Source organism: Anas platyrhynchos, chromosome 11 (assembly GCF_047663525.1).
Source record: "Anas platyrhynchos isolate ZD024472 breed Pekin duck chromosome 11, IASCAAS_PekinDuck_T2T, whole genome shotgun sequence".
Lineage (NCBI taxonomy): Eukaryota > Metazoa > Chordata > Aves > Anseriformes > Anatidae > Anas > Anas platyrhynchos.
In genome coordinates, this window is record NC_092597.1 from 13,065,774 (window position 1) to 13,089,981 (window position 24,208).

Genomic DNA, 24,208 nt, shown 5'->3' on the forward strand with positions numbered 1-24,208 from the left:
ACTGACTTAAATAGAGCAGATCAAGCCCAGCCCATACTGGAAAAGATTTATCTAAGCATTTTTTAATGGTGCCCATCACTATTTGTCTGGATGCCTCTGGCAGAAAAGTACTACATATATTGGAGGAGCACTCGATGTTATGGTAGAGTTACAGCAAGCTGCTGTGTTTTACAACCAGTGTTTGCCTGCTTTGTGTGATTTTAAGAAGAGTGATTATGCAAGCTCCCATTGATTGGAGTGGGCGTTCTGAATGGCGAGGAAAAAGGGGGCTGCAGTGACAACTTGCTCAGAGAGGTCTCTTGGCTGGAACGAAATGGTGCAGAGAGAGGGCTGTGTGGGTCACTGAGACCTGCAGCCTGGATTAGAACTTTGATGGAGGATCCCCACCATGCAACAAGGACGTGCCCTCTCTATCAAAGGTCGAAAGTCAGGAACAGACAATGAGTAAATGTTTCTATGACACTGAAAAGGGCTTTGGAGCACAGAGGCTCCTTGTGTGAGGAACTGCCTTTCTGTGGATCTCAAGTGCTAAGTCCTGAGTTGATCTGAGTGCCCTTAAGACCCTGGAGTGGATGTTGGGATTCCTGGCCTCTGTCCTCCCTTCTTTTGTGGACCTCTGTGTGAGGGAGGCCCAGAAAAAGTGGCTGCTGCTCTGTGCCTCAGTTTCCCTGGCTGGCAGATGCTGATGGTGAGACCTGGGCCCCTGCCACGAAGTGTTCAGAGACCAAAAGGCGAAGATCCCCTGTGTGCTATGTACTGCTTCAGTACATGCAGTAATTAATTCAGCACCCGACGTTTGGAGGGGATAGTGGATTCACGTGGATGCCTTAGATAAGCAGAGCCTTTGCACAATATGCTTCTGCTGAGACCTAAAATAATCAGAGGCTACTGGACTTGTTTTTTTTTTTCTTAACTGTTGCATTTTTAGAAGGTCATTCATCTCTTGTCTGGGGTGTTGGATACCCGAGGAGCCCCAAAGTCCCAGCAGCATTAGTCTTTTTGAGGATTCATTTTTCTCTACTCCAGCCCAAATAACTCAATGCAAACAAGAGTCTGATATTAGCAGCCAGAAGGAGTTAGGAAGGAAAAATGTTTTCTGCCTGTGAAACTGAAACACACCTAGTCACTGCCTCCTTACCCTTTAACGTGTCTTATTCCCCTCCGCCCCATCTACTCTTCCCCATGGAAGAGAGCTCTTGCACGTTTCTCATTTGGCATTTTCTCAGCCTGTAACACTTGAAGCCATAATTTTGGTCACAGAGTAGGCAGAAAATTTGCACCAGAATTGTCGTCTGTGCTGGCCAAAGTGGTTTTGACCAAGAAGCAATACTTGTCAAAGAAGGCATTTGACTTGGCAGTGTGAGTTCAGAGTGAACTCTCTTCCAAGGCTGCTTCTCCCTGTGCTGCATAACCACAAGGTCTGTGGTAAAGTGTCCTTTTCAGGGACAAAAGCTACCTGCAGGGAACATGTTCTGTCACTCTGGCTTTCTCTCTCCTTGGTGAGCATGTGGTTTAGGAAGCTTTGGGACGTCAGAGTAACACAGATCTGAACATGAGCATTCAAACAGACCACAGAACAAACCAAAACCAAAACCAAACCACTTTCTATTACCTTTCTCTGGCAGTGTTTTGGATTTCCATCTTGCCACTCAGCAAGTAAAAAAATGATCGATTTTTTTACCCTGGACCCTTGTGGCACATCCACGGCTGGCACAGAGGCAAAGGGGTAAGCGTGCGCAGGTGCCCATGTCTGGCAGATGCTGTTGCTTGTCCCAGCCATATATCCTGATAACTTTAGATGTTGAAGAAAGCACGTGAGAGAACACGTGTGCATCATACTGCAGGCAGGCTGAGATATGTTTCATTGTGTAAATTGCTTCATGCATCTGAGCAACAGCTCTGTTCGCTGGTCTTTCATTGAAATTGGATGTAAATGACCAGCTACTGAGCCAAACTGCACATAAAGTTGTTTCTAAGGCTCCTTAAGCCCACTGTAAGGTGTTGTGGAGATGATTACCGTGATGGTGCATGCTTCAAAGGTTATGGTGGGTGCCCCAAATGTCCCCAGGAGCCTCTGTGAGAGCTTGGGAATGATATCAGAAGAGACCTTGAGTTTCACCCTGCTTTCCGTTTGGGCAGAATGGACTGGAATTGTGATTTCTAACCAGCACCAAGCTGTAGCATAGCAATACCTAGGAGGGACATTTTTAGCATCTCGGGTGGCTAGAAGTCTTTTTCTCAGACTGGCAGATGACTTAACTGTTTGCTGCATGCGGTTGTCACCTCTTTGTGGACTACCACAGAGCATGTGGACATGAATTTGTCTATCCAATGCAAAATAGCAGCTAGCAGAAAGAGCAGTGTTCCCTCCACTGTCCTCCAATTTCTAAACTGTGTTTCTGTGATTCTGATAGATATGTGACTCACGTAATCTCTCTGCCCTATTTTAGCGTTTAATTTTAGTAAATTTGGGTTCCTGGTGGTGAGACTGACATCCTCATCTCAAGTAGACTCATATTATGTCAAGGGAGCTATGGCACTGCAAAACAGTTAACAGGCCAGCCTGTCATCCCTGTAACTCAGCAGGATGCTAAGTTGGTGGAAGATGTGTGTTAGCTCAGTTGGTGTCGTATGTTCTCTGCCACTCTTGCTGCAGTGTTTACTCTGAACAGGTATGTGTGCAGCCATCTGTATCGTCTCTGTATATGCAAAGTCTGCGCCTGCAGCACCGAATCCAGTGTGAGTTGCTGTTTATACTCTGGCAAGTAAGTGTGGAAGATAAGATCCAGAGAAGTGGGCTTTGAGATGTCTACCTGTATGTCTCCAAGAAATGGCAGCCTGAGCACTCTGAAATAAGACACAGCCCCTTCCTTCATCTGCTTGGGTACAAATTAAAACTTTGGCCCAGTATTCCTGCATTTTGAGACAACTCGGAGCGCCCTAGTGCAGATCCGTTTGAGACAGACTGCCCAACCATTTGAATTTGAGTCATGCTAGACCTTGGATGTGGGCCAGAGTCTGAACTTCATAATGCCACAATTTGTGCATGTCTTTCTGCTTTAGTCCTTTACATTCCACAACACATTCATGGTGACTTGGAAGCTGCAGCCCTTATTGATCTGTCCATTCCCTGCAACAACAACATATGGCATGTTTCCGTGGCAATAGGTCCTCCTAAAGGGGCTTCATTCCTTTCCTCCGTTTATTGGTCTTTTTCATTATTAAATCATCAGAGATAAATGCACACAGGGAAGGGTCAACGTCTGGATCAATGGACAGCAAACAAAGAGGAACTTTTCCATATTCATACAAGTGAGAGATTTCAGAAGATCAAACAACGTGGTATCGCCAGGCCCTTAGCATGTCAGTCTCATGCATAATGTATACTAGGGAGCTCTGTGAAATCAATACACATCTAACACCTTGAAAACCTTTGGGATTTGGCATGTGGGGCTGAGGAGGGGGAATCAACATACTTAAAAGTGCAGTAGAGTGGGATGTGAAGAAAGGGTTAAGCTCTGGTTTAGGCTGTCTGCCATGAGCGCAAGGGTTTCTGCAGTTTTGGTTAAATGCTACAAATAGAAAATTGTACTTAAGTTTTAACTCTGGGGGGAATGTGGTGGTGCAGGTTCCTTCTGGTGAAGTTTGATGAGAAGGACATGGGATGGAGAAGAGCACATCTCGTGCAGTGATGTGGCTGTGTAGGAGGTAATCCCAGAGCACCAGCAGCCGCTGTGTATTCTGCCTGCACCTCCCCTCATTGGGGAGGCTGAAATGATCTCATGTACCTGCAGCCGGGAGAGGAGCCCATCCAACAGGTTAGAGCCTGGTTTGCCAGCAGCTGCACTGGGCTGGTTTCCATCTACAGAAAGCTCATATGTATAAATTTCCCACGGAATCTGTACTGTATTAACTTCCCAGTGGTACCTCCAGCCACTCCTGGCGATGAATTCCCCCTGCATAACAATTTGTATCTTTGATCACCTCCTCCTGGGCAACAGTGCTATGAGAACAATAAATTGTCTAGGTCTGGTATGTAAACGTTCTTCCTTCAGGCCTTCAAGGAAGAGAAGGAATAAGCTTGCCAACAGTTAATACGCACAAAAATCTCACTGCTTTTGCAGCTCATTACAGGGGAATTCTCCATGAGCTAGTAATAATAGCTGTGTCCAGACAGATGAGAAAGTATCACCAATGCTGTTTTTAGTTGGAAATAGGAGGTTTGCTGTATTGGCCCGTGTACTCCAAATTTAGAGCCAGAACAAACAAGGTCTCTTGTGGTTACCTCTGTTTCTGTCTGCGCATTTTTACCTTTCTGAGGAGACTGGATTCTAAATGCGGATTTAAAATACCACTTAATTTGTTAGGCAGGTATCTGCAGGCAGGAAGGCAGCTTCAGTTCAGGTCAGTTGACTACTTTGAGCAGAATCCACTGTGGCTTTTCTTGTTCTTGTGACATGTTTGTGTTTCAGCATTGTTGGAAATGAAATGCAGGAGCATATTGTTTCTGTGTGATACAGTATGTCTGCAGGCCAAGGAGTAGGTGTAAGTGTTCCAATACATTTGCATTTATTGAATGGCAGATTGCACACAAAACTCTTGAAAATGCTTGTACAATTTCTATTAAGCATGCTGCAGGATTAGGTGGTAGATGTTGACTTTACAGATTAGATGCCCAGAAGTTATCATTATACCAGAATGTGTGCAAGCCAGGCGGCAGCACTGCAGCCTCATGAACTCCTCTGTCCTGACATGCCTCAGGCTGTAATGAAACAACACCCTGCAAGGTTTGTTAGGTCTGCATGAAACCGAGCTTAGTGATGCCACTTGCTGTGTAGTTCACACACACCGTATGGCATTTGGAGGAACTTGAGTGAAAGATAGCACTATCTAGTGGTTGGAGTGCTGTTGTCCTAGCCAAGCCACTTAAACTCCCTCAGATTAGGGGAGCAGATGATACAAAGTTAAATTTGAATGTTAAAACACTTATGAGAAGGTGTGTCAGCAGGTTTTGGAGCAGGATTCCATTTTTTTTGCATTCTTGAACAGTACTTTTCGTAGTGTGGCTCTGGTTCATGACTGGTGCATTTCAGTGCAAGGATGAAAAAGCGCTCGGGGGTTCTGAGACAGAAAAACAAGGAAGGGAATGAAGTTGTTCTGACGCAGTCACAGAGCGGCAGGGCTGCCTGCTCGGGCTGATTCACAAAGCCTGTTTTAAAGTGACCGGTGGTACCAGATGGAGGCTGTAGAAATGCCTCTCTCTTGGCAAATCTGTTTTGTGTGCCTACTCTGGCATCTCCCAGTTCAGTGCTGGGTGTCACAGCCACCAAGAGCCGCAGGGAGTGAGATTTCTCTGTGCAAGGTGCCGGCTGTGCTGTTTCTTCTTAGCTAATGCTTGAAGAAAAAGGCCACTCCCCTGCTAACGAGCTCACATCAAATTTTGCAGTTTTTGTCTAGAGGCAGTGGAAAACACAAGGTCTAAGACTTGTGCCAGCAAGAAGAAAGCCGCCCGTGGTCTGCTCTGGCGGCTCCAGAGGCCACTGGGCGCTAGCAGCAGGGGCTGTACCAGCAGCCCCCCAACTCCTCCTTCACTCAGAGCATTGTGCTGCAGTGTGGCACAGACAAACGCCTTCCCTGGTAGCCTGCCCCTGGCCTAAGGGCTGCTTTACTTGTCCTCCAGTCTTTGGAGTCCTCCTATAACAGCATCCATACTGCAAATCTTCATCTCTTCAAGAAGCCTGACAATAGAGTGGGTGTATCGTAGGTATTATCACAGAACTAATAATTTAGGCTAACTGATATTAATGTAATGCATTATGCTTTGTAAGTCAAAGAAAGGGAATAATTCATAATGTGTTCTGTTATAATAGGGTAAATGCATCAATGCTTCAAACGTGTTGTTTGCAAATTGTCAAGTATTAGAACTGGAATAAAAATACCACTAAGTAATGTGTATGTTTATTTCTACAATGAAGGAGAATGGAAATTTCCCCTTTGCTGTTACCGCAAATTACAGGATATACCATAACTGGAAACCTCTTCGGAAACTAGGCATCCATATTTTCTACATGCTAGTTCTGAATATGTTGCTTAAATCTTTGGTATCTTACAGTCTTTCTATTGATAACGTAGGATGATAATGCCTTCATAGGTCTGCTGGGATTTAATTAGTGTGTGGACATAACTTTGAAAAGTGCAGGCTGTTGATTATTGTTTAATAGAGAAGTGTTAGATTTAAAAATTGATGATAGAGAAGCAGTAAAAAAGCTAATGTGTTACCTTGCTTGGACTGCAAATGCCATTTCAAACTATTGCATAAGCAATAGCTTTCTTAATTTTCCACTCACCAAAATCCAGTAATTATATCTGAAGATGACAATATGAGCATGTGTGTTAAACTCCAAACACGGCATGGAATTCTGCGGTGTTCAGAGGGGATTAGGTGAGCAATTATGTAGACTGGAGATAATCTAAGTGAAAGGAGAAACTGAGACCTTAGAAAATAGCTTGCCTGAAGTAAAACTGACAGTTGAATTCTATGAAAAATTTGTCAAAGGCAGTACATGAGTTTTCAGAAATCTGGATGGAACAAAAGTGCCCCAAGGCATACACCTCCTTTGTAGCGGGTGCTGTTCTGTGAGATATCCCTATTCATACACCTGCTTGTGTAAGCACTGCAAATTCTCGACTAGCTAATAGTCGTACTCCTGATGGGAAAGTGCAGACTTGTATCCCATCTGCGTAACTCAGTGGTGCCCCTTACTCCTCCGTACCCAGCTGAGGCATCATTATCGCTGTGGCGACTAAGTCCAAAGGGAAGACGAACAGTTCAGATCAGCAGCCGGCTCTGCCTGAAGAAGCAGCCAGCACTGCCGGAGCAGAAGGCCGGGGAATTCTGCAGGAGGCTGGGGCACAGCAGAGCCCTTTCCTTCGTGCTGTCTTAGTGCATGGCTAATTCTTGGCGCTCTCAGGGGTTTTACTCAGGATGGCAGAGGATACAGATTATTTGCATAGGTTGGTCAGAAGGAATTAAAACTGTTTGTCTTACTCTTTAAATAGGTTCCCCTTCTCGTTTCCCATTATACAGCACACAGACAATTTATGTAAGTAATTTGATTTTTTTTTTTTGGTGGGTATTCATTTCAAAGAGGTTTTCAAGTGCACAGGTATTTGAATAAATCACTATAAATAAATTCACTTCTAGCAAGTGAATTCTTGGACTCAGTAGCTGGTTAAGTATCCTTTGGTGTGTTTAGGAGCAATGAATCACCACATTCTTGCTATTATCTCTGTGAATAATGCAAACTTTGTAACTCTCCAGTAGAAATACGCCTACTCGTATCTGGAAGAAGTAATGCTTCCAGAGACAGGGAAGGAGCTCTTCCAGCTCCTTTTGCTTTCCCCTCTCCCGTCTGTGCTGTTACCTATGTGAATGGCTGCTTTCTGGAGTACACTTTCCTCCCACCAGCCACGCTGACATCCGCTAATGCTCTTTACAAAAGATGATTTCTATTTCTAGCCTGACTAGCAGCCCTGGGAATTAAAGTGTGGCCTCTTTCCTGTCAGGATAGTTGCTGGTGAGCACAGCAGTGTATAATTCAACATGCAGTCCGGAGGGGGAAGGGAGCTGCCACTCTGCAGAAGAGGGCAGATTTTCATCAGCTCTTTAAAGAAATACCACGGCCATTCCTCCCCATGCAAAGCGGAGGATCGAGATGGCTTTGGTGACTCAGTAGGTGGCACTCTGTTTCTTGAGTCAGCACTGAGGCACTGCGCCTGCCTGGGCTTGGTAGAGCAATTGGATTTGTCTTTGGTTTTGGTATTAGCGGGATATGTTCATTAAAGATGTGCTCTTGTAAGGTTAGGAAGGTTTGACACGGTGTCTGAGCTAAATTCATCACCGGTGAGGATATCCTGGCTCCCTGGCATTTGTAGTTAGATGCCTTTTTATTTTTGCTTCCTTTCTGTGCACTGTCAGGCAGCTCCTCAGCTCAACCCCGAGTTGGCTGCCTTACAGCAGAAGCTGAAAACATCCAAAAAGCTTTGTTAATTTAGAGGTGAGGTTGCCCAAGTCTATTTTCTCTTGACAGTGCAAGTGCTACCAAGCAAGGAGAACAGAAGTTAAGGCCACAAATGTGCCCTGTTCAGGAGCGGTTCGTGAATGCAGGACTGACGCAGCGATGCTGACCAGGCTGACCCCTGCAGTTTGTTATTTTCAGTCCAGTGCTCACTATCCCTCCTGAGCTCATGCACTAGAAATGGTTATACTGCACCATAGAATTGTTTTGAAAGATCAAGGTTTATTTAACAGAAAAATTACATCTGAAAGCCACATTCCTTGCCTGCTGTTAAATTATGCACTAGACAGAATGGAAAGCTGATCCAACTTGCTCGTCAAAGCCCACAAACTAGTACCTATGAAGCGTTCCTTGTATCAAATGAACTGCATGACACCAAATATGTTCAACAAGCATATACTCTTGAATTGTTTTTGCTCACACTAATTCTCATACACATTCTGTTAGAACTAAATAATATATTTGGAATTAACCATTCAAAGGTAGCAGTGCATGGTAAAATGTGATTTTCAGCTCCAAGAAGTGGCATAGAACTAGGATGTAGTACTGAAACCAAGTGTGTTCGAACAAGGCATCTGTTTTATGTAGTGCTGGCTGTTCCCCATGCTGGGAGCTACTCAGTTGCACTAAGTCAGCTATAATAAAACAATACATTCATATTTATTAATTTTTTATGTAGGCTCTTGAAAATAGGAAGAGAGGAGAGGAGACAGGATATCAGAGAAAGACGCCAATGATACAAATCTCTGTTAGACCCTTTGTCAAGCCATAAGAATAATTTCCAGTCTGGTGAGACTCAAGAATCAAGTTCAGGTTGTAGCCCTTGCTTAGCCTCAGACTTCAGTGGACAAATCCCATTCTCTCAATTTTGCCACGTGGCTTCTCTTTTGGCAAGACAGGGATAATAACTCTGCCTCTCATGGGTGCAGCGGAGCCAATTTCATCACCGTCAGCTCTGTGGAATCCCTGGGTGAAAGGAAGCGCAGAAATACAGAAAACATGGGTTATTAATAGCTGGTGCTTGCCCTTACATACATCGCATGCACTGTTACTCATTCTGGCCGATAATTTACAGGGAGTGAAAAGTGTTCCTCAGTGTAAATACAAAATGACACATGGATGGTACTAGACCTCTGAGGTGCTACAGTCCCTGAGAATCTGTTCAGTGTAAATCCACCAATGCCACCCTGAGCAGATCGTACTTCCATGTCGATTCAATGTGCAGGAACTGTGGAATCCTAAGAGTTAAATTTTAACTTCTAGGAAGTTCATGTTGTAAAGGCAGGTGAATTGGCTGTGCTGGAATACTGTGCACACCACCTTGCAGCTCAGGATGCAGGACAACTGACTGTGGTATGACCGTGCCTGACTACAAGAGACCAGGGCAGCAGTCAGACAGAAAGCATTTTACTGGGGTTGTGTGTGTAGAGCTCACTGGAACGGTGAGCAGTCCTGGCCAACGCAGTCATCGTCCCCACTTGCCGCTTAGTACTGAAATCACCAGCTAATGCAGACATAAGAGGCAGGAAAATCCAAAGATCTCTGAGGAAAGCCACTTACCTTTGCATCTGTGCGTGTCTGGCCACATCTGTCTCATGCCATTAATTTGAAACTTGGGAAAAATAATTTTCTTTGTGCATATTTCCTCCTGTATCCCCTGTAGGCAAATTAAAGATGGCTGGGAGGTTATTTATTTTCAGTAATAACGTACACACTGCTTCCAGACTTCCTGCTATTGTGCGATTATCTAGATTAATTGACTAGGAAAGATGCAGCATCATCTCAGGCCCTTAATAAGGAAGACTGCAACATGGATTTATAAAGTATTAATGCATATTGTTGTCTGACAGAGCCTTGCTCTCAGAAGCACATGGACCTATCTCATGGCTGAGTGTCTACCAGCACCTCCTGTACTTCTGTACTATGATACTTTGCCTGCAGGGGCATGGCACCTTGAGAACAAGGAGATGGTTTCAGAAACCTCGTTAGTGGATAACTTGGCTTACAAAAAAGCCGGTTGCCATCAGCCTCTGCTGAATGTTTCTGAGAATTGCGGGCTGCTGGTTTGTGGCCCTGTCTGTCCATGTGTAATGGCTGGGATCGTATGTTCAGAGGTGCTTCAGAGTGTTAGGTTCTCACCAAGGAGAGAGAATCTGCGCAGGCAGGGCTTTTGAGTCATCTTCTACCCTTTGATTTTGCTGCTGAGAGTTTAACAGATCCATGAGGTGCTTCACTACAGCGACATTGTTCTGCAGCAGCTCAGTCTGGTCTGCAGCACGGGCTTGGGCAGAACAATTCTTACCAAACCTAGATTTTGAGGAACTTTGAGGCAAATCCATTTTTTTTCTAAAACATTTCCATGATTTTGACTGTAGTTGGTCAGACAGATGGACAAGCAGCATGGGGATGCCCTTTTTTGGCAAACCCAGCAGTTTCCTTCACTGCATCATTGGGAATCCAGAGTCACTCCATTGACGTCACTGGTATTGTGGTGATCTGCTTTAAAGGAAGGCACAATTCTCTCCCTTCTGTTTGAGTCCTGTTAGTTTTCTGTTGCCTTTTTATAGTCAAGGGAGTTAGGTTTATTTGGTACTCAAGAGGTTAATAATAAGAAGAATATAAACACTGTGCTAATTGGTGTGACGGACTAGAAGAGCCACAGCAGCTTTCTGAATGCCTCATCTTCAGGTATAAGCAACCGAAGCCGATAATCGGTTTGTTCTGTGCACTTTGTCCATTTGCTGTGACAAGTGCATGCGGATGTAAATTATTTATGATACCTCACAGTGTAACAGTAACAGCCCTGTAGTATACGATGTAGAGCTGATGAAATCTTGGTATTGTGAGACTACAGCGCATTGACATCTCTACGAGTGAAACATTTGGCGGGGATTGGAGCACCAGTGTTGGGCACTGAGGGTCCTTTGTGAGACTCCTCATCAAAGTATGAGATTCAGAAAAAAATTCAGTCCTCACCCTGGTTAAGTCGCAGCATCATCATGTGACTGTGTATTGTTTGCACTAGAACCTGGGGAAAATCTTTAAAAAGCCCAAACAAATAAATTAGGAACTGTATTTAGGCTGTGTGTGCCTTCAAGAATGAAAACGAGTGTTGTTGTAAGGCCTGCTGGATAATATTGACTTGTCGCTGAAGTGAAGATAAGTTTCTTGGAGACTGTGCTTTATGACACAGTAGTTAAATGTTGTTGTTGCTTACTTTAGAAATGAAATAGATAATTTCCAGGCGCATGACTCTGAGCTTTATTGATCATTTCTGTACAGCAGAGGAGTCTATAGAGTGTGAACCAAGTGCAGGCTCAGTGTAAGCTTGGTTCAACAAGAGAGCTAAACCAAACACGGCCGTTCCTAGTTCTGTCCTGATCCCAATGCTACCAGTGCTGGCTGCTTGCAAAGGAGGATCAGACAGTAGGAGCAAGCCTGATGACTGTGACCCCAAATGGCTTTATTGATGTGCTGACTCTGAGCCCTTCCAGATACTTGTTCTGTCCCTTTTCATAGCAGTCACTGCAGTAACTTCAAATACCTCTGTCTTCTTGGTGGCCCTGAAGGCCCAGTCAAAGTTTTCCAGGGAGCACGTCCAGCCACATACTCAATTCCTCTCTGAACCCTCTCAGCCCGAAGATGAGTGCCCCTGTGCTATTAAGCACTTAATTATGTTAGCCGCTTGTGCATTGGGAAAACATCAGGCAGCCTAGCAAAGCTTAGGTAACGAGTGACAGGAGAGATGTATAAAGCATATCACTTCTGTTGATGTGGACTCCCTGGTCTCCCACTCCATAGCTGATCTCACGTGTCTCTGTCTTGCTGTCCAGGTTTTATTGGGATTTGACCATGCTGCTGCTGATGGTAGGGAACCTGATCATCATCCCTGTGGGCATCACTTTCTTCAAGGATGAAAACACTACCCCGTGGATTGTCTTCAATGTGGTTTCGGACACGTTCTTCCTCATCGACCTTGTCCTCAACTTCCGAACAGGCATCGTGGTGGAGGACAACACGGAAATCATCCTAGACCCACAGCGGATCAAGATGAAGTACCTGAAGAGCTGGTTTGTGGTGGATTTTATCTCCTCCATCCCCGTTGACTACATCTTCCTGATTGTTGAAACCCGCATTGACTCTGAAGTGTACAAGACAGCCCGGGCGCTGCGCATCGTGCGCTTCACTAAGATCCTCAGCCTCCTGCGGCTCCTGCGGCTCTCCCGGCTCATCCGCTACATTCATCAGTGGGAGGAGGTGAGCAGAGCCTGCGGTGCACTTGCATCCTAAATCTTTTCTCCGCTTATGCTGGTATTACACAACAGTGCTTGGATTGAATGCCCATTCTCCCACTTTATTCCAGTGCGAATGCTAAAGATTGTGTCTTGAGTGTAATGCTTTGCTTTTAGCAGGTTCCCAAGAGGGCCGTCAGCTTGCTGTTGCACAGTCACTTGAGACTCTGCTATCTCCTTCAGGGTCGTACTGCGTGTGCTCTGGGGAGGGGATGCATGGGTTAAGTGGGGAGCAAGTGCACTTGGGTCTGCTGCAGGCAGTGTGAAGCCAGAGCTGTCTGTGCGGGGAGCAGTTATGCAGACAGTGTGGTCTTGCCCTCTCAGAGCCCCAGGGGGTCCAGAGATGGTGCAGAGGAAGGGTCTAGAGACAGCTGATTTGCAGAACCTGCGGCATTTATTTACCCAAGCAACTTCTACATGCTTAGCTCCTGAATAAATGGCTTGGTTATATATTTATAACCTTTTTGCTTTCTAAATTCTCTGACATGATGTTAAGGGGAAGAGGAAAGAAGAACATTTTGCAGACAAATAGGGTCCGTTTAAAAACATAATGGTCTGGTGAAAAGCAAGAGCCCCAGTATCCTGTGCTGTTCTCAGGGGAGCTGCAATGTGCAGGGCGAGTTGTCAGGCTTACTGTGAGTGAAGCCACAACCTTACAAGTAGCTCGAAAATTAGTTATTTTTTCCTGTCTCTGTGCTCTCCAAAGCAGAGAGAAAGCTCCCTGCAGCTTTCTCCACATGTCAGTAGCATATTTTCAGGACAATGAAAGCTGGTCAAGGCAATTTCATCTTCTTCCCCATTCCTTCTCCTCTGCTTTGGAGCAGAGGCTGATGCAGAACATGATCTAATGCAGAGTGTGCTCCTGGGAATGTGAAGGGAAAGCAGCCATGCAAGTCATGGCTAGATTGCACCGAGCTGTCAGAACACTAATTCACGACAGAGGTGAACTGCTTCCTCCTCCCAGCATCACGGGCTCAGAGGGAGAGCATTGGTGCATACCTTACAAATCTCGGGCTTCATCTTCATAGCCTTATGATTTGTGAATGTTTCACTTAGAGCAGAGCACAACGCCTTGCTGAAGTTTGGGATGACATTGTGCTAGGTGCTGTACAGATGCATAGGGAGAGACAGCTACAGCCCTGAAGAATTCACTACTAGGTTACTTTGCTTCATAGCACAGACAGACGGGATGTGCACTGAGAGATGGAGACCAATAAAGCAGAAATGTCTTTCCTGGTGTGGCTCAGTAGCTCGGAGACAGGGCTGAGCAATGAAGTATCTCCAGGTCTCTTGTCTTGTCCCCTGATTGCCTTGCTTCTCTGACACTCAGGAAAAGGGAGTTGGCGTCTTAGGTTGATGCCAACGTAGCTCCTTGATGCTGATTTCCATAGTCATGGGGGTGTAGGGCTCAGCACTTGCGCACCTCTGCTACTTGACTTCCTTTCCATAAGGTGGTTGAAGAGGAGTTAAATATAATTGCTGTTAAGTGCACTGATTTTCTTTTAAAAACATAGTGAACAGGAAGCAATTCAGCATCCTCTCCCTGTCTTGCTTCTCACAGGGTTTCACTGAGCAGCCCGTGGTGGTTCCAGTCTCGTACTGCAGATTGGGGTGGGGCATTCTGCCCTTCTGCTGGCTGTGCTGGGCACCAGGGGACAGCATAGCTGGGCACGCTCTGGATCCCTCCTGAAAAGCAGACTCCCTGGAGTGATGCAGTGCTGCAAGTGGAAGGGACAGATGGTGTTGGATTGCAGTTGGAGACTGCAATGCAGACTCTGTTATGCATTGCAGAGCCCAGCAGAGCAAACACGATAGTCTTTTTTCAAACAGGGCTCGACCCAAGCAGCAGTTTCCCAGAGAGAGTGTGGCACTAGGAGGTTTTCCACCTTCTTGAATGAGGGAGAGAAGCAGAGAGAAGGGGCAATCCCTTGCCGTCGGTGCAGTGCATGCTACAAAGCACCAAGGAGATGGGTAAGAGAAGTGCTGCTTCATCTCTGTGTGGGAGGAAGCTGTTGTGCTCCCTGGAACCACGCTGACAGTTCTTGGAGCAATCACTGCTGCCACGGGGAACTTAGCTCCTCGCTTGTACCTACTGCTGAGACGCCGAGTCCTGTTCGAGGAGGGGAGGAGGATGCAGTGTGCGCAGAGATGTCAGTCTCCTTGCTCTGCCTCCTATGTGAACATTGCATCTGTGCATTAGTGTCACTCTGAGTGAGTACAGGGATGAGTGGTCACTTCCTGAGTTGAGAGAGCCTTTCTGTTTCTCCCCCTGCAATTGGCTATGCTCTGCATGAATTTATCACTCACCCTGCAGTGAGGAGGGAGCAGCCTTCTCTAGGGCTGCAATGCTGTAAAACAGCCAGCCACTCATCAGTTCCAGATCAATGCTAGTCATGAGTCTGTGGGCTCGAGAGCCAGTGGTTTGAAGTGCCTGCGCCATTCTGTCTCAGCAGCAGATTGCTGTGACATCCTCCCCCAGACCTGAACCAAGTGCTTTGGGGCCTGCAGCTCGGCAAACACACTAAAGAAGGGAAAAAAGAAAGAAAAAAAAAAAAAAAAAGAAAAGAAAATTCATTGCGCTCATGTTCACTGGAGTAAAAAAATAAGCTTAATTCCAAATGTAGCAGTTTATTTGCATTATCCATTTTGCATGAGTGGTCCAAGGAATGAATTTACCAGTAGGGCAGAATATAAATAGAGTCTTTCTGAAGTGTCTGCCCGTATCTGTCCTGCAGTCAGAAGTTGGACTGCAGTGGAGGAAGGCATGCTTGCACTGGCTAAGCCTAGCATGCCTGCTCATCGCCTTATTATAAGCTTTGGTGTCTGGTAGTTTCCAGGTGCATTAGCAGAAATCCAGGGCAGCCAACGTAGTCTGGGTCTGGAGCTGTGCTGGCAGGGTGAGAACAAACACAGGTACTCCTGTCATGCCTCAGTTGCAGCCATGGGAGTAGTCCAGAGGTGGCCCAACAAGAGGTGACAAGATTACAGGTGACCCCTGCGCTTTCCGGAGTGGTTGGGAAAGTGGCTGTGCTGCAGCAAGGAGCAACATGAGCTTGGGATACAGCAGCAAAAAAAAACGGAAGAGGCTGCAGAAGGCAGTACTTGCTGCTTGTGCACACCCAGCCTAACCCTGCTTCATGCTGCCAGGCTTGGTGGCACCCCAGGGGAACTCTGCCCACCTCGGCCTTTGGCCCACCCCAGCAGCTAATCAGGGTATCCAGGCAGGTTTGTGGTTCTGGGCCATGTGAAAAGAGGGGCACGCTGCAGCTCCCTGGCACAGGGAGCTGGGCCTTCGCGGTGTCATCCCTGAGAAACTGTTCAGAGAAAGCAGACTGAACGGTAATATCCTACAGACCTTATCCCAAGGTCACCCAGAAGAAATAATAAAGCAGAATAATGCCCTGTAACCCATATACCCATTCAAAAGGCAGCGCAGACTGCGAGTGTCAAACAAACAAAAAAAAAAATCCCTTTAGGTTTTCATAGGAAAATTGATTTTTTTTTTCCTTAAGAGCAATTTGCTGAGCTTTCCCTGTTTTGTGCACATCTGCCCTGTGTTTGGTGCCAGGCTGCAGTAACCTATATTTAAGATCAAACTATTGTGACTTACGGACAAGGAACATTTATTGGCACAACAGTAATATCCTGCTCCTGGAAATTGGTTTTCATGTAGCACATAGGCAATGCTAACCAAAACATTTTGTTTTCAGAATCTTATGCGAAAGACTATGGTGGGAAGGAAAGCATCTAACTGGTTTTGATATATATCACAATAATAAGAGATTGTCAGAAATGAGAGGATTTTGCAAAGATTTTTGTCAAAAAGAAAGGTGTACTTTCCTATTTTGGCAGCTGAAACCTGAAGAAAGGACAATTGTGTCATTTTCAGACTATTACTTCAATGAAAACGTGCAAACCTTCCCAGATACTGTCCTTTTTCCCCCTCGAGTTTCCATATTACATAAAAGTTTCAGAATGGAGGAAATGCATCTTCTCAGGTCTGTTACTGGCCACAGATTACATCATCTGAAAGATGACGTCGCTTTTAGGAAGATTCAGAGAGATTCAGAAAGCTGATTCAAAGGTTAGAGGGCTCGCCGGGCAGGACCAGGAGAAAGCTTCCAACAACTGTGAGACCGTAGCTCCCAATTGATTTCCATTTTCATTTGAACAGCTAATTCCCCTAGGTTCTTCTGACCTATTTGTAGCCTTCCTTAAATTAAATTAACATGGCTAGTGGCCTGGGGGATGTAATGATAGTCCAAATCCATAACTGGCTCCTGAGAGGGGAGGAGCTGGGCAGAATTATTGTACTCGAGCAGCACAGCAGGGTCCCATTCCACGAGCAGTTGAAAATAGCTTAGCAGATTTTCATCGATATGGTTTGCAATTCTGCCGCGTTAAATAGCGAGGCAGACCCATGAGAGTAACTCGTTAAAACCTGGCCTCCGTTGGGCAAAATCGGACTCAGCAAACACGGGGAACATGGCAGGGAGGGGGAGAACAGGCTGAGTTTCTTCCTTAGTTTGCATTACCTCATTTCTGAAGGCAGAATTACCAAGCATTTGTCTTAATGTCATCACAAGAGCTAATTAGGATCATAATGCCAGTTACAGTCATTTGCATTCTCACTGCACAAAGTGTCCCAAAACTAGAGCATCTTTTCCTTTTCGAGAAAATCCCGGCTGCACTGAAATTAATAGCAAAACCCCCTTGTTGCCACACGAGAAGAAGGTCGCTCAAGATTTTACCACAGCCTTTACATCGAGCTGTTTCACTTGTGCAGCAGAATATCCTTGCCGAACAGGGGCAGACACCAGAAGGAAGGAGATGTTCTCCATTTCTGTGCAAACATTACATTTCTCTGTAGCCAGTGGCCCAACCCCTGCCCTGGGCCGCATCACCTTTTGGGAGAAGGAAACGTCACCGAAAGTTTTTTGGCAGGGTTTGTCTCCGGCAGGAAGTTCTGCTGCCATAATTCAAATTAAGCCTTCTACCTGGGCAAAGGGAATACACAGTTGCAAAGATGGTATCGTAAAAAATGGGTTATAATGAATTATAAGGAGCAAGGCAAATATTTGAATAGCTGTGCAGCTACAGAGGGTGCCATAAAAAGGAAAAAGCCTTCTTCTTTTTTTTATAGTCACCTTCTGGCAGTGCTTAATGCGTCTCCTGTCAACAGCGTGGTATGATACAGGGAATAGATGGTGCGAGGGGCCGGGAGGAGGGCGCAGAGCCATTTGTCTCTAGGTCAGTGGTTCAGATGCAGCTCGTAGCAAGTGAAAGCCATTTGCCATCTCACGGCCGCTTGTCTCTGGGCTGTTCTTAGTAGCTGGGTGCCTGCATGACACAATCACCTGTGGGGCTGGCCCTGGGAAGCCTCTGGCTCCCTTTAGTAGCATCTGGGATTTTTAAGGCCCCACGAGCCCCTGAAGAGAAGTCCCCAGTGATCGGGGCACGGGGCACAGCAATAAGAGGGTCTTGCCTGTGCCCAGCCTCTGGTTTTGTGTGTCAGAGGGCTCTCAGTCTGGGCTTTCACGCTGTGATGAAATTATAAAGGCTTTCAAAAGAGAGAGGCTGATCTGCTAATGATCTCTAATCACTGGGAGAGCTGGTTGCTGCTCCAGCCTCTCATTTTCCTCTTCCCTCAGACTCCTCCCAGCTTCCTCCTTACACGTCCCCTCGCTGGGTACCGTGCTAAGTTCGCTTTTCTCCCAGAGAGCTCACGTCTCCGCATTTCTCTGCCAGCACCAGCTGCCCGCAGCCCGACGCCCGTATCCTGCCAGCTGCCTGTCATTTGTCCTCAGGCCATTGTTTTTGGAGGGGGCTCTCTGGCAGCCTTTGTTCTTGCTGCTGTGGCACAGTAACAGAGGGTCCTCAAAGGAGAAGTGCTGGAGCCTGGTGCGAGGAGGTTCCTGCTGCAATCCGTGCCATTTTCCAAGACTCCCTACCATGGAGGCTGCATGCTATTGATGCGTTCTCCCCCCTGTTTTAGCTGCATGGGAATAATGTTCTGCCAGGCTCACCCCATACTTTAAGGCCAGTGTGTCTGAGGCACATTAGCCTTGGCAAGTGGGAGCAAATTAATTGCTCCTGTCACTGAAGCTTCTTCAGGAAGGCACTATTGATTGCATTCATATCAAGTGAAAAACTTTAATGAGGTAGCTGAAGAGAACAGCATTTCCTCGCCTCACTTTTCTTATTTAGTGAGACAGGGTTGGAAAGGGCTGTGCCAGATCCATAAGTTGTGTGAATGAAGTAGGACCTTGGCCCAGATAGGGCCATGAGGGAAAAAAAATAGAAGCTGGTTAGTGGGAAAGGACGAAGAGGGGATTTGGGAGTGTAAGAAGGAACACAGCAGCATTGAGTTGCTTTTTTGCCAGGAGAAATTGAAGTTGATTGCTTTGTTTCCCCACGGAGCATTTTTGTGTGCTCCGAAGCAGTCGATGGGTGAGGGAAAGTCTGCTTGTCATCCTTGTTTGCTTGTCATCCCCAGACCTGCTGGGCACTCGGGGGCACCTCTGCATGCCAGATCACTTCAGGGTAGTGGAGACCTACCCAGTCCATTCTGTTCCAGCAGGAGGACAGGGACCCAGGGAGAGAACAGCCAATTATCACCACATCTCCCTGTCTGTAGGCACTTGCTACACCCTGTGGCAAGTGCTGTTGTACAGTAGGGCTCGAGGCAGAGCAAAAAGCCCCAGTCCCCCTCCCAGACAAAGCTGGCTAGGACACAGTGCAGCATTCAGACCTGAGGCTTCAGCACCAGCGCTGGATAATACCGTGAGCCAAAGAAGTCACAGGCGTTGCCATGCGAATGAGGTAGCTGAAGGCAAGCTCTTGCCTTTCAAAGGTGCAGAGGCAGGGGCACGGGGCGATGCCAGCTGGACAGAAAGGGCAGGACCCATCCTGCCAGGGGGGCTGCACAGGGGCTCAGCGGGCAAAACCTGAGGTTCCGAACAGTTCTCACTTCCACTCCGGAGAAAAAAGCTGCCTGCCACAGTGCAAGACTCTGCAGCACACCATGTGTGGGGAACTGGAGCTGGAAAGCCCCAGCCCTGAGAAGATGGTTGGTTTTTATCCTCCTTACTTCTTTGCCAGAAATATGCTAATGCAATGCAAAACAGCCTTACTTTTTCCACTAGTTTGAGGTGAAAGGAGGAAAAAATCTTTCTGGGGAAGGACAAGCTTCACTCCTGAGCAAGGCACAGAGAGGTGCGAAGGTTTAATGGGCAAGAGCCTTATTGATGAAGTTATTTTCTGAGCACCGCTGTGAAAAGAGCTGTTTCGAAGACAGTTTCAGGACATGCAATTATCCGGTTTGCCAGCTTAATGCATTCAACTTAACCTCATTTTTATGAAGCAGAAATCAATGTGGTAACTTTTTCAGAGCCGAGAGATGACATTTTATTCTTGCTTCTCTCACAAGGATACATATTTTTAAGCTTCCTCTTCTGCTTTAACTCCTCCCTCTCCCCATTTTGATTAAGCAGGAATACCCTAAGGGCTAGAGGAAAGGATGAGGCAATTTCCACATTCCCAGAGTCATTTAAGAGTGGAAAATGTTTATGCGATCTCTTTGCAAAATTCTCCTTGCTACCTTCTTGGAAAAGGACTTGGAACTGCAGCTCTGACTTCAGGACAAGAACCTTTTTGTTCCTTTCATTCCAGCACCACATCACCAGGAAAGAATTGTAATGTGTTGTTAACGATGCCGACCTTCACTCTGGGTTTTCATTCCAAGGAATGAGTGTCCCCCAGTTGCTGCCTTTCCAGCCTCTGTCACCTTCCCTGCTCCTGCATGGTCAGGAATAAGTTGGTCATTATTCCTCCCTTGTTTCTTCTCTTCCTAAGCAGAAGTCCTGCAGAACAGCAGGTGCTGGAGCTGTGAGCTGGATAATGTCTCTGGAGAAGTTCTTCAACAAGAGTGTGCCATAAAATTGGAGAGAGTAGAGGTCATTGCCCCACTTTTGATAAATATGCCTCCTACCCCAGTCCTTCCTGAAGTGGGTTGCACCACGCACGTGGTGTTTTAGTCTAGGAACACACGAAAAATCCTTTGTATGATCTGGGCAACGGAACAAAAAATAAAACTTCACAACAAAAATCTTCAGAATTTTACAACACAACTCATCCAAAAAGCAACAGTGCTTTAGTTCCCCTCAATCAGTGTCCCTCGACTGGCTTTTTTATCACAGAAGTTGGCGAGCGTTTCATTGGGACCCTGCTGTTCCGAGCTTTTTGTGACAGTTTGATGGCACGAGGGTCCCAAAGCACACAGCAGCCCAAGCCCCCAGGGCTCCTGGAGCAGGTGGCAGCATGAGAAACAGCAGTGCCATTGCCAGAGGGACAGGTGGTGGCAGCCAGCCACGGATGCCATGCAGCTCTGAGCTGGGTCAGCAGCACAGGAGCCTGGATGATGCCGCACTCTCCATCCTCCCCTCAGCGGTTCTCTACATGATCAGGTTGGTCTAGGGCTGAATGCGGGGGTATATGCGTGCACGTCCAGAGGGAAAGGGGAATGAAGACTGTGGAGTTTGGCTTTTTAATCGCAAAGGAAAAGTATTTTTCCTGGCGCTGTGAAATGGCAGCGGTGGCCCTGTCTACCTTGGCAGAGCTCCGTGGCAGGCAGTCCGCAGCTGAACTGGTGATTGTATCTTTGTCATTGCTCATCCAGTATTTATGAGGGAGAAGCCAGAAATCAGGGAAGGCCTGATCACAGGAAACTTTTGGCCTTTCATGACAGCAGCAAAAAGAATGTGAGAGATGTGACTGGAAAACAGAAATACCCAAATTCTTCTCCTAGCCTCCTTCCGGGCTTAGGATAAGCCCTGTGCCCGTCGTCCCTCAGTGTTCCTTTCTGTGAAGTGAAGGTAATGATGTAGTCACCTCATTGACGATCTTAAACAGCAGCATGTCCTTCAAGCTTCTGCAGTGCCATCAGGCCTGGGATCTGCTCCGACACAGGCCCTGAACAATCCTGATGAGACGTGACCTAAGCACAGATTTCTCTGCTATGTGCCCTCTGGCAGGTCCTGCCCCTGGGCTGCTGGGACACTGTTCCTACTCTTTTCCAGAAGCAGAGCCCTAACCCAACATCAGACAGAGATGTCTCTGTTGTAGCGTGTGGCTTTTCACTGTACTGTGATGTGTCTCACGTCGCCTCTCACCTGTTGACTTAGTGCAGGTAGATGAGCACAGAAGAGGACGGCATCGTGGTTACTCTGGATCTTTGCCCTGTAAGGGGCAGGAGAGAAGGAGAAGCTTGGTGAATGTTTCCCAAGTTTGGATCCCACCAGGATCCGAAGGAAGAACGGATGGGCTTTGCAATGAGCAAGTGAACTTGGAGCAGGAGGTGAGCCTGAGGGGAAGTCTTGGGCTAAGGGCCAGCCCTGATAGTGGCCAGGGACCAACTGGAAAAGAAGTGGCTTGGGAAGAGTTGGGCTGTGCAGCGTGCTGCCTGGTACCGGGGGAGTGCATGGAGCCCTGGGAGCCTGCCCTCGCCCGGCGCTGGGTTAGGTCTGGCCCCGCTCCTGGGTGGTGGAGCCTGCGGAGGGTGAACTTGGAGAGAACCTCGCTCTGCGCTGGCACTGACAGGCAACCAAACAGGCAGCAGCAGTGCTTCCTTGTAAACACTGGGAAGAAACTGTGAGGATAATGTCTCTTAAAGCAGCTGACAGGCCTGCTCTTCCTCAAGTCCCTGGAGGGGGTGGAGAACAGTTAAGGCGCAGCAGCTGTGTTTGTTGTTGTGTTTTTTTTTTTTTTTTCTTCATTTATATTTTTTTTACCCTGCAAACTGCCGGGTGTTAATTCCTCTTGATTTGCTGTGTCTCAGTGCAGCCCAGTTTGGAGAGGCTGTCCCTCGAATAGGGCTGATTAGACTCCTCTCCAGTATGCACCACCCAAACATCCCTAATTCCACTTTATCCCAACAGTGAGTGGCTTTTCTGACACTACAAAGAATTAGGCTGGGATTGCGTAGTTAGTTAGATAAATTGGGTGCAGCCAAAGTCCAGAGGCTCTGTCAGGGCCCAGCAGTGATCAACAACGAGAGGTCCTAGTCATTGTCCTGTCACCACCACCCCAAACCAGTCCCATCTACTAGGCTCAGCTCTAACTGGTTTCTGAAGGAGCAGGAGGTGAGCCACGTCAGGGTAGTTGTCTCCTCTGCGAGGGTGTTAGAGCACATCATGGGGGCCAAAAAAGCTTGGGAGCAGCCCTGGCAAATGGCTTGGCTGGCAGAGCCTTGCCTGCCCCTTCACATAAGAGACCATGTAGAGAGAGCCCAGGGACTGCATGGGGACTCCCTGTGGGCTGGGAACGTTCCCCTTGGTTGGAGGGTGATATTCTCCTGGTGGTTTTACAGCGATGAATTGTAAGATGCTGATGGACACACCGGTGGACTTGGGGTGTCACGTGAGCCCAGCACTTCCCCATCTCCGTGAGTGTCCATCCCCGCCTTGTGCTGGAGCAGCCACAGGAGATGCAAAGTGGAGCCACAAACAAACCACGAGGAGCCATGATCACCTTCCTCCCTATTTTCATATTGCTCCACCATGCACACAGAGGACAAAAAGGGCTGTCATTTGCATTCAGGTGGAGAGAAAAAAACCCACGTGTGATTTGGGTTGATGGCACTTTCTCCAGCAGGCTTTCCCCCTCCCCTCAGGCTTGACCTACGTGTGAGCCTTGCTCCTCTGCACCCCAAATATTTCCACAAAGGTCTGCTGCCTGCCAGGCTGAGCAGGCATCTCACCAGCTGGCTTGTTTAGTCAATAAATCACCTCCAGCTTGCAGGTACAGGGAAGGATGGATACGAACTTTCCCCTTCAGCTGTCTGCCCTCCAGATCTGAAAGACACATTGCATTTTGTCTTGGGGGAGAAGCAGCCCCAGTCCAACTCTGGAATATGAAAGAAAAGCGGAGGAAGGCCGGCAGGGCAGGAAGAAGGCAGAACGAAGAGGAAATGAGAAATGAGGAAGACCTGCTGCATCATCTAATCTGCCCTGGCACAGAACTATCTGATCTTCAAGGCTGTTGTGAGATAAGTTTTAAATGCCTCAAGTAACAAGGCATTGTCACTTTTTCTGAGAAGTTCATCTTGCAGCATTGCCTTGTGTGTTGTGAAGGATTACTTACTTTCAAGCACAGGAGACTGCCTTGCTTAGCTGGGCTCTGCCTGCTCCTGCACAGAGAACGAGTGGGCTGGGGAGCAGAGAGCTGGTCTGTGCTGTTTCTAGGGGGAAGAGGTTGGTTTCTCCAGCACAGAAAGCAGAATGAAAGCGCTCGTAGCAGTGAGCATGGCAGATTGTAGCTCCGTCTCCCCTTGCACAGTGCTTCCCATGAGTGCACACAGGGCAGAGGCAGTGCAGCGATGATTTAGGAGAACTTGAGGAATCCTTCCTGGAGCTCCCCTCCTGACCCTTGGCAACAATGCTGCTGGAGATGAGATACAAGCGCATGCTGCTGCTGCTGCTTGTACAGATTTTTGCCCCTCTCCTTGCTCTCATCAAGGTCATTTCAGCAGCTAGCAGGGAAGGAAGAGTGCAGCCCATTTTAGGAAGATGGAAAAAAACCCTTTGGTTTCCATCCCGGCTCGCTGTGAGCACTGGGAACGCAGGCGATGAGGTATGGAGCCAGGCTGGGACATTTCCTCTCTGGCCTTTGCCCTTTCCCTCCTCCCCCCTTCCTGAGGCAGAGCATGCTGCGAGCTCCTGTAGGAGATGCTTCCTTTAAAAGCAATTTTATCGCAAAGCACTCGCCCCTTATCTGCAGCCTTCAGACGTGGATGTGCTGCACAGAGTGCTGGCTGGGGACGTGCAGCAGCTGGCAGCAGCC

General features: G+C 47.2%; 1 protein-coding gene across 9 annotated transcripts in view; it reads left to right on the forward strand.

Moving 5' to 3' along the window:
- The window catches only part of HCN4 (hyperpolarization activated cyclic nucleotide gated potassium channel 4), a 156,311-nt gene that overhangs the window by 63,374 nt on the left and 68,729 nt on the right, over nucleotides 1-24,208 (forward strand). For all 9 annotated transcript variants that reach the window (XM_038184865.2, XM_038184864.2, XM_072043372.1 and 6 more), the window contains one exon: nucleotides 11,912-12,335. In XM_038184865.2, the coding sequence (XP_038040793.1) occupies nucleotides 11,912-12,335 (424 nt within the window). The remainder of the gene's footprint in view (nucleotides 1-11,911; nucleotides 12,336-24,208) is intronic.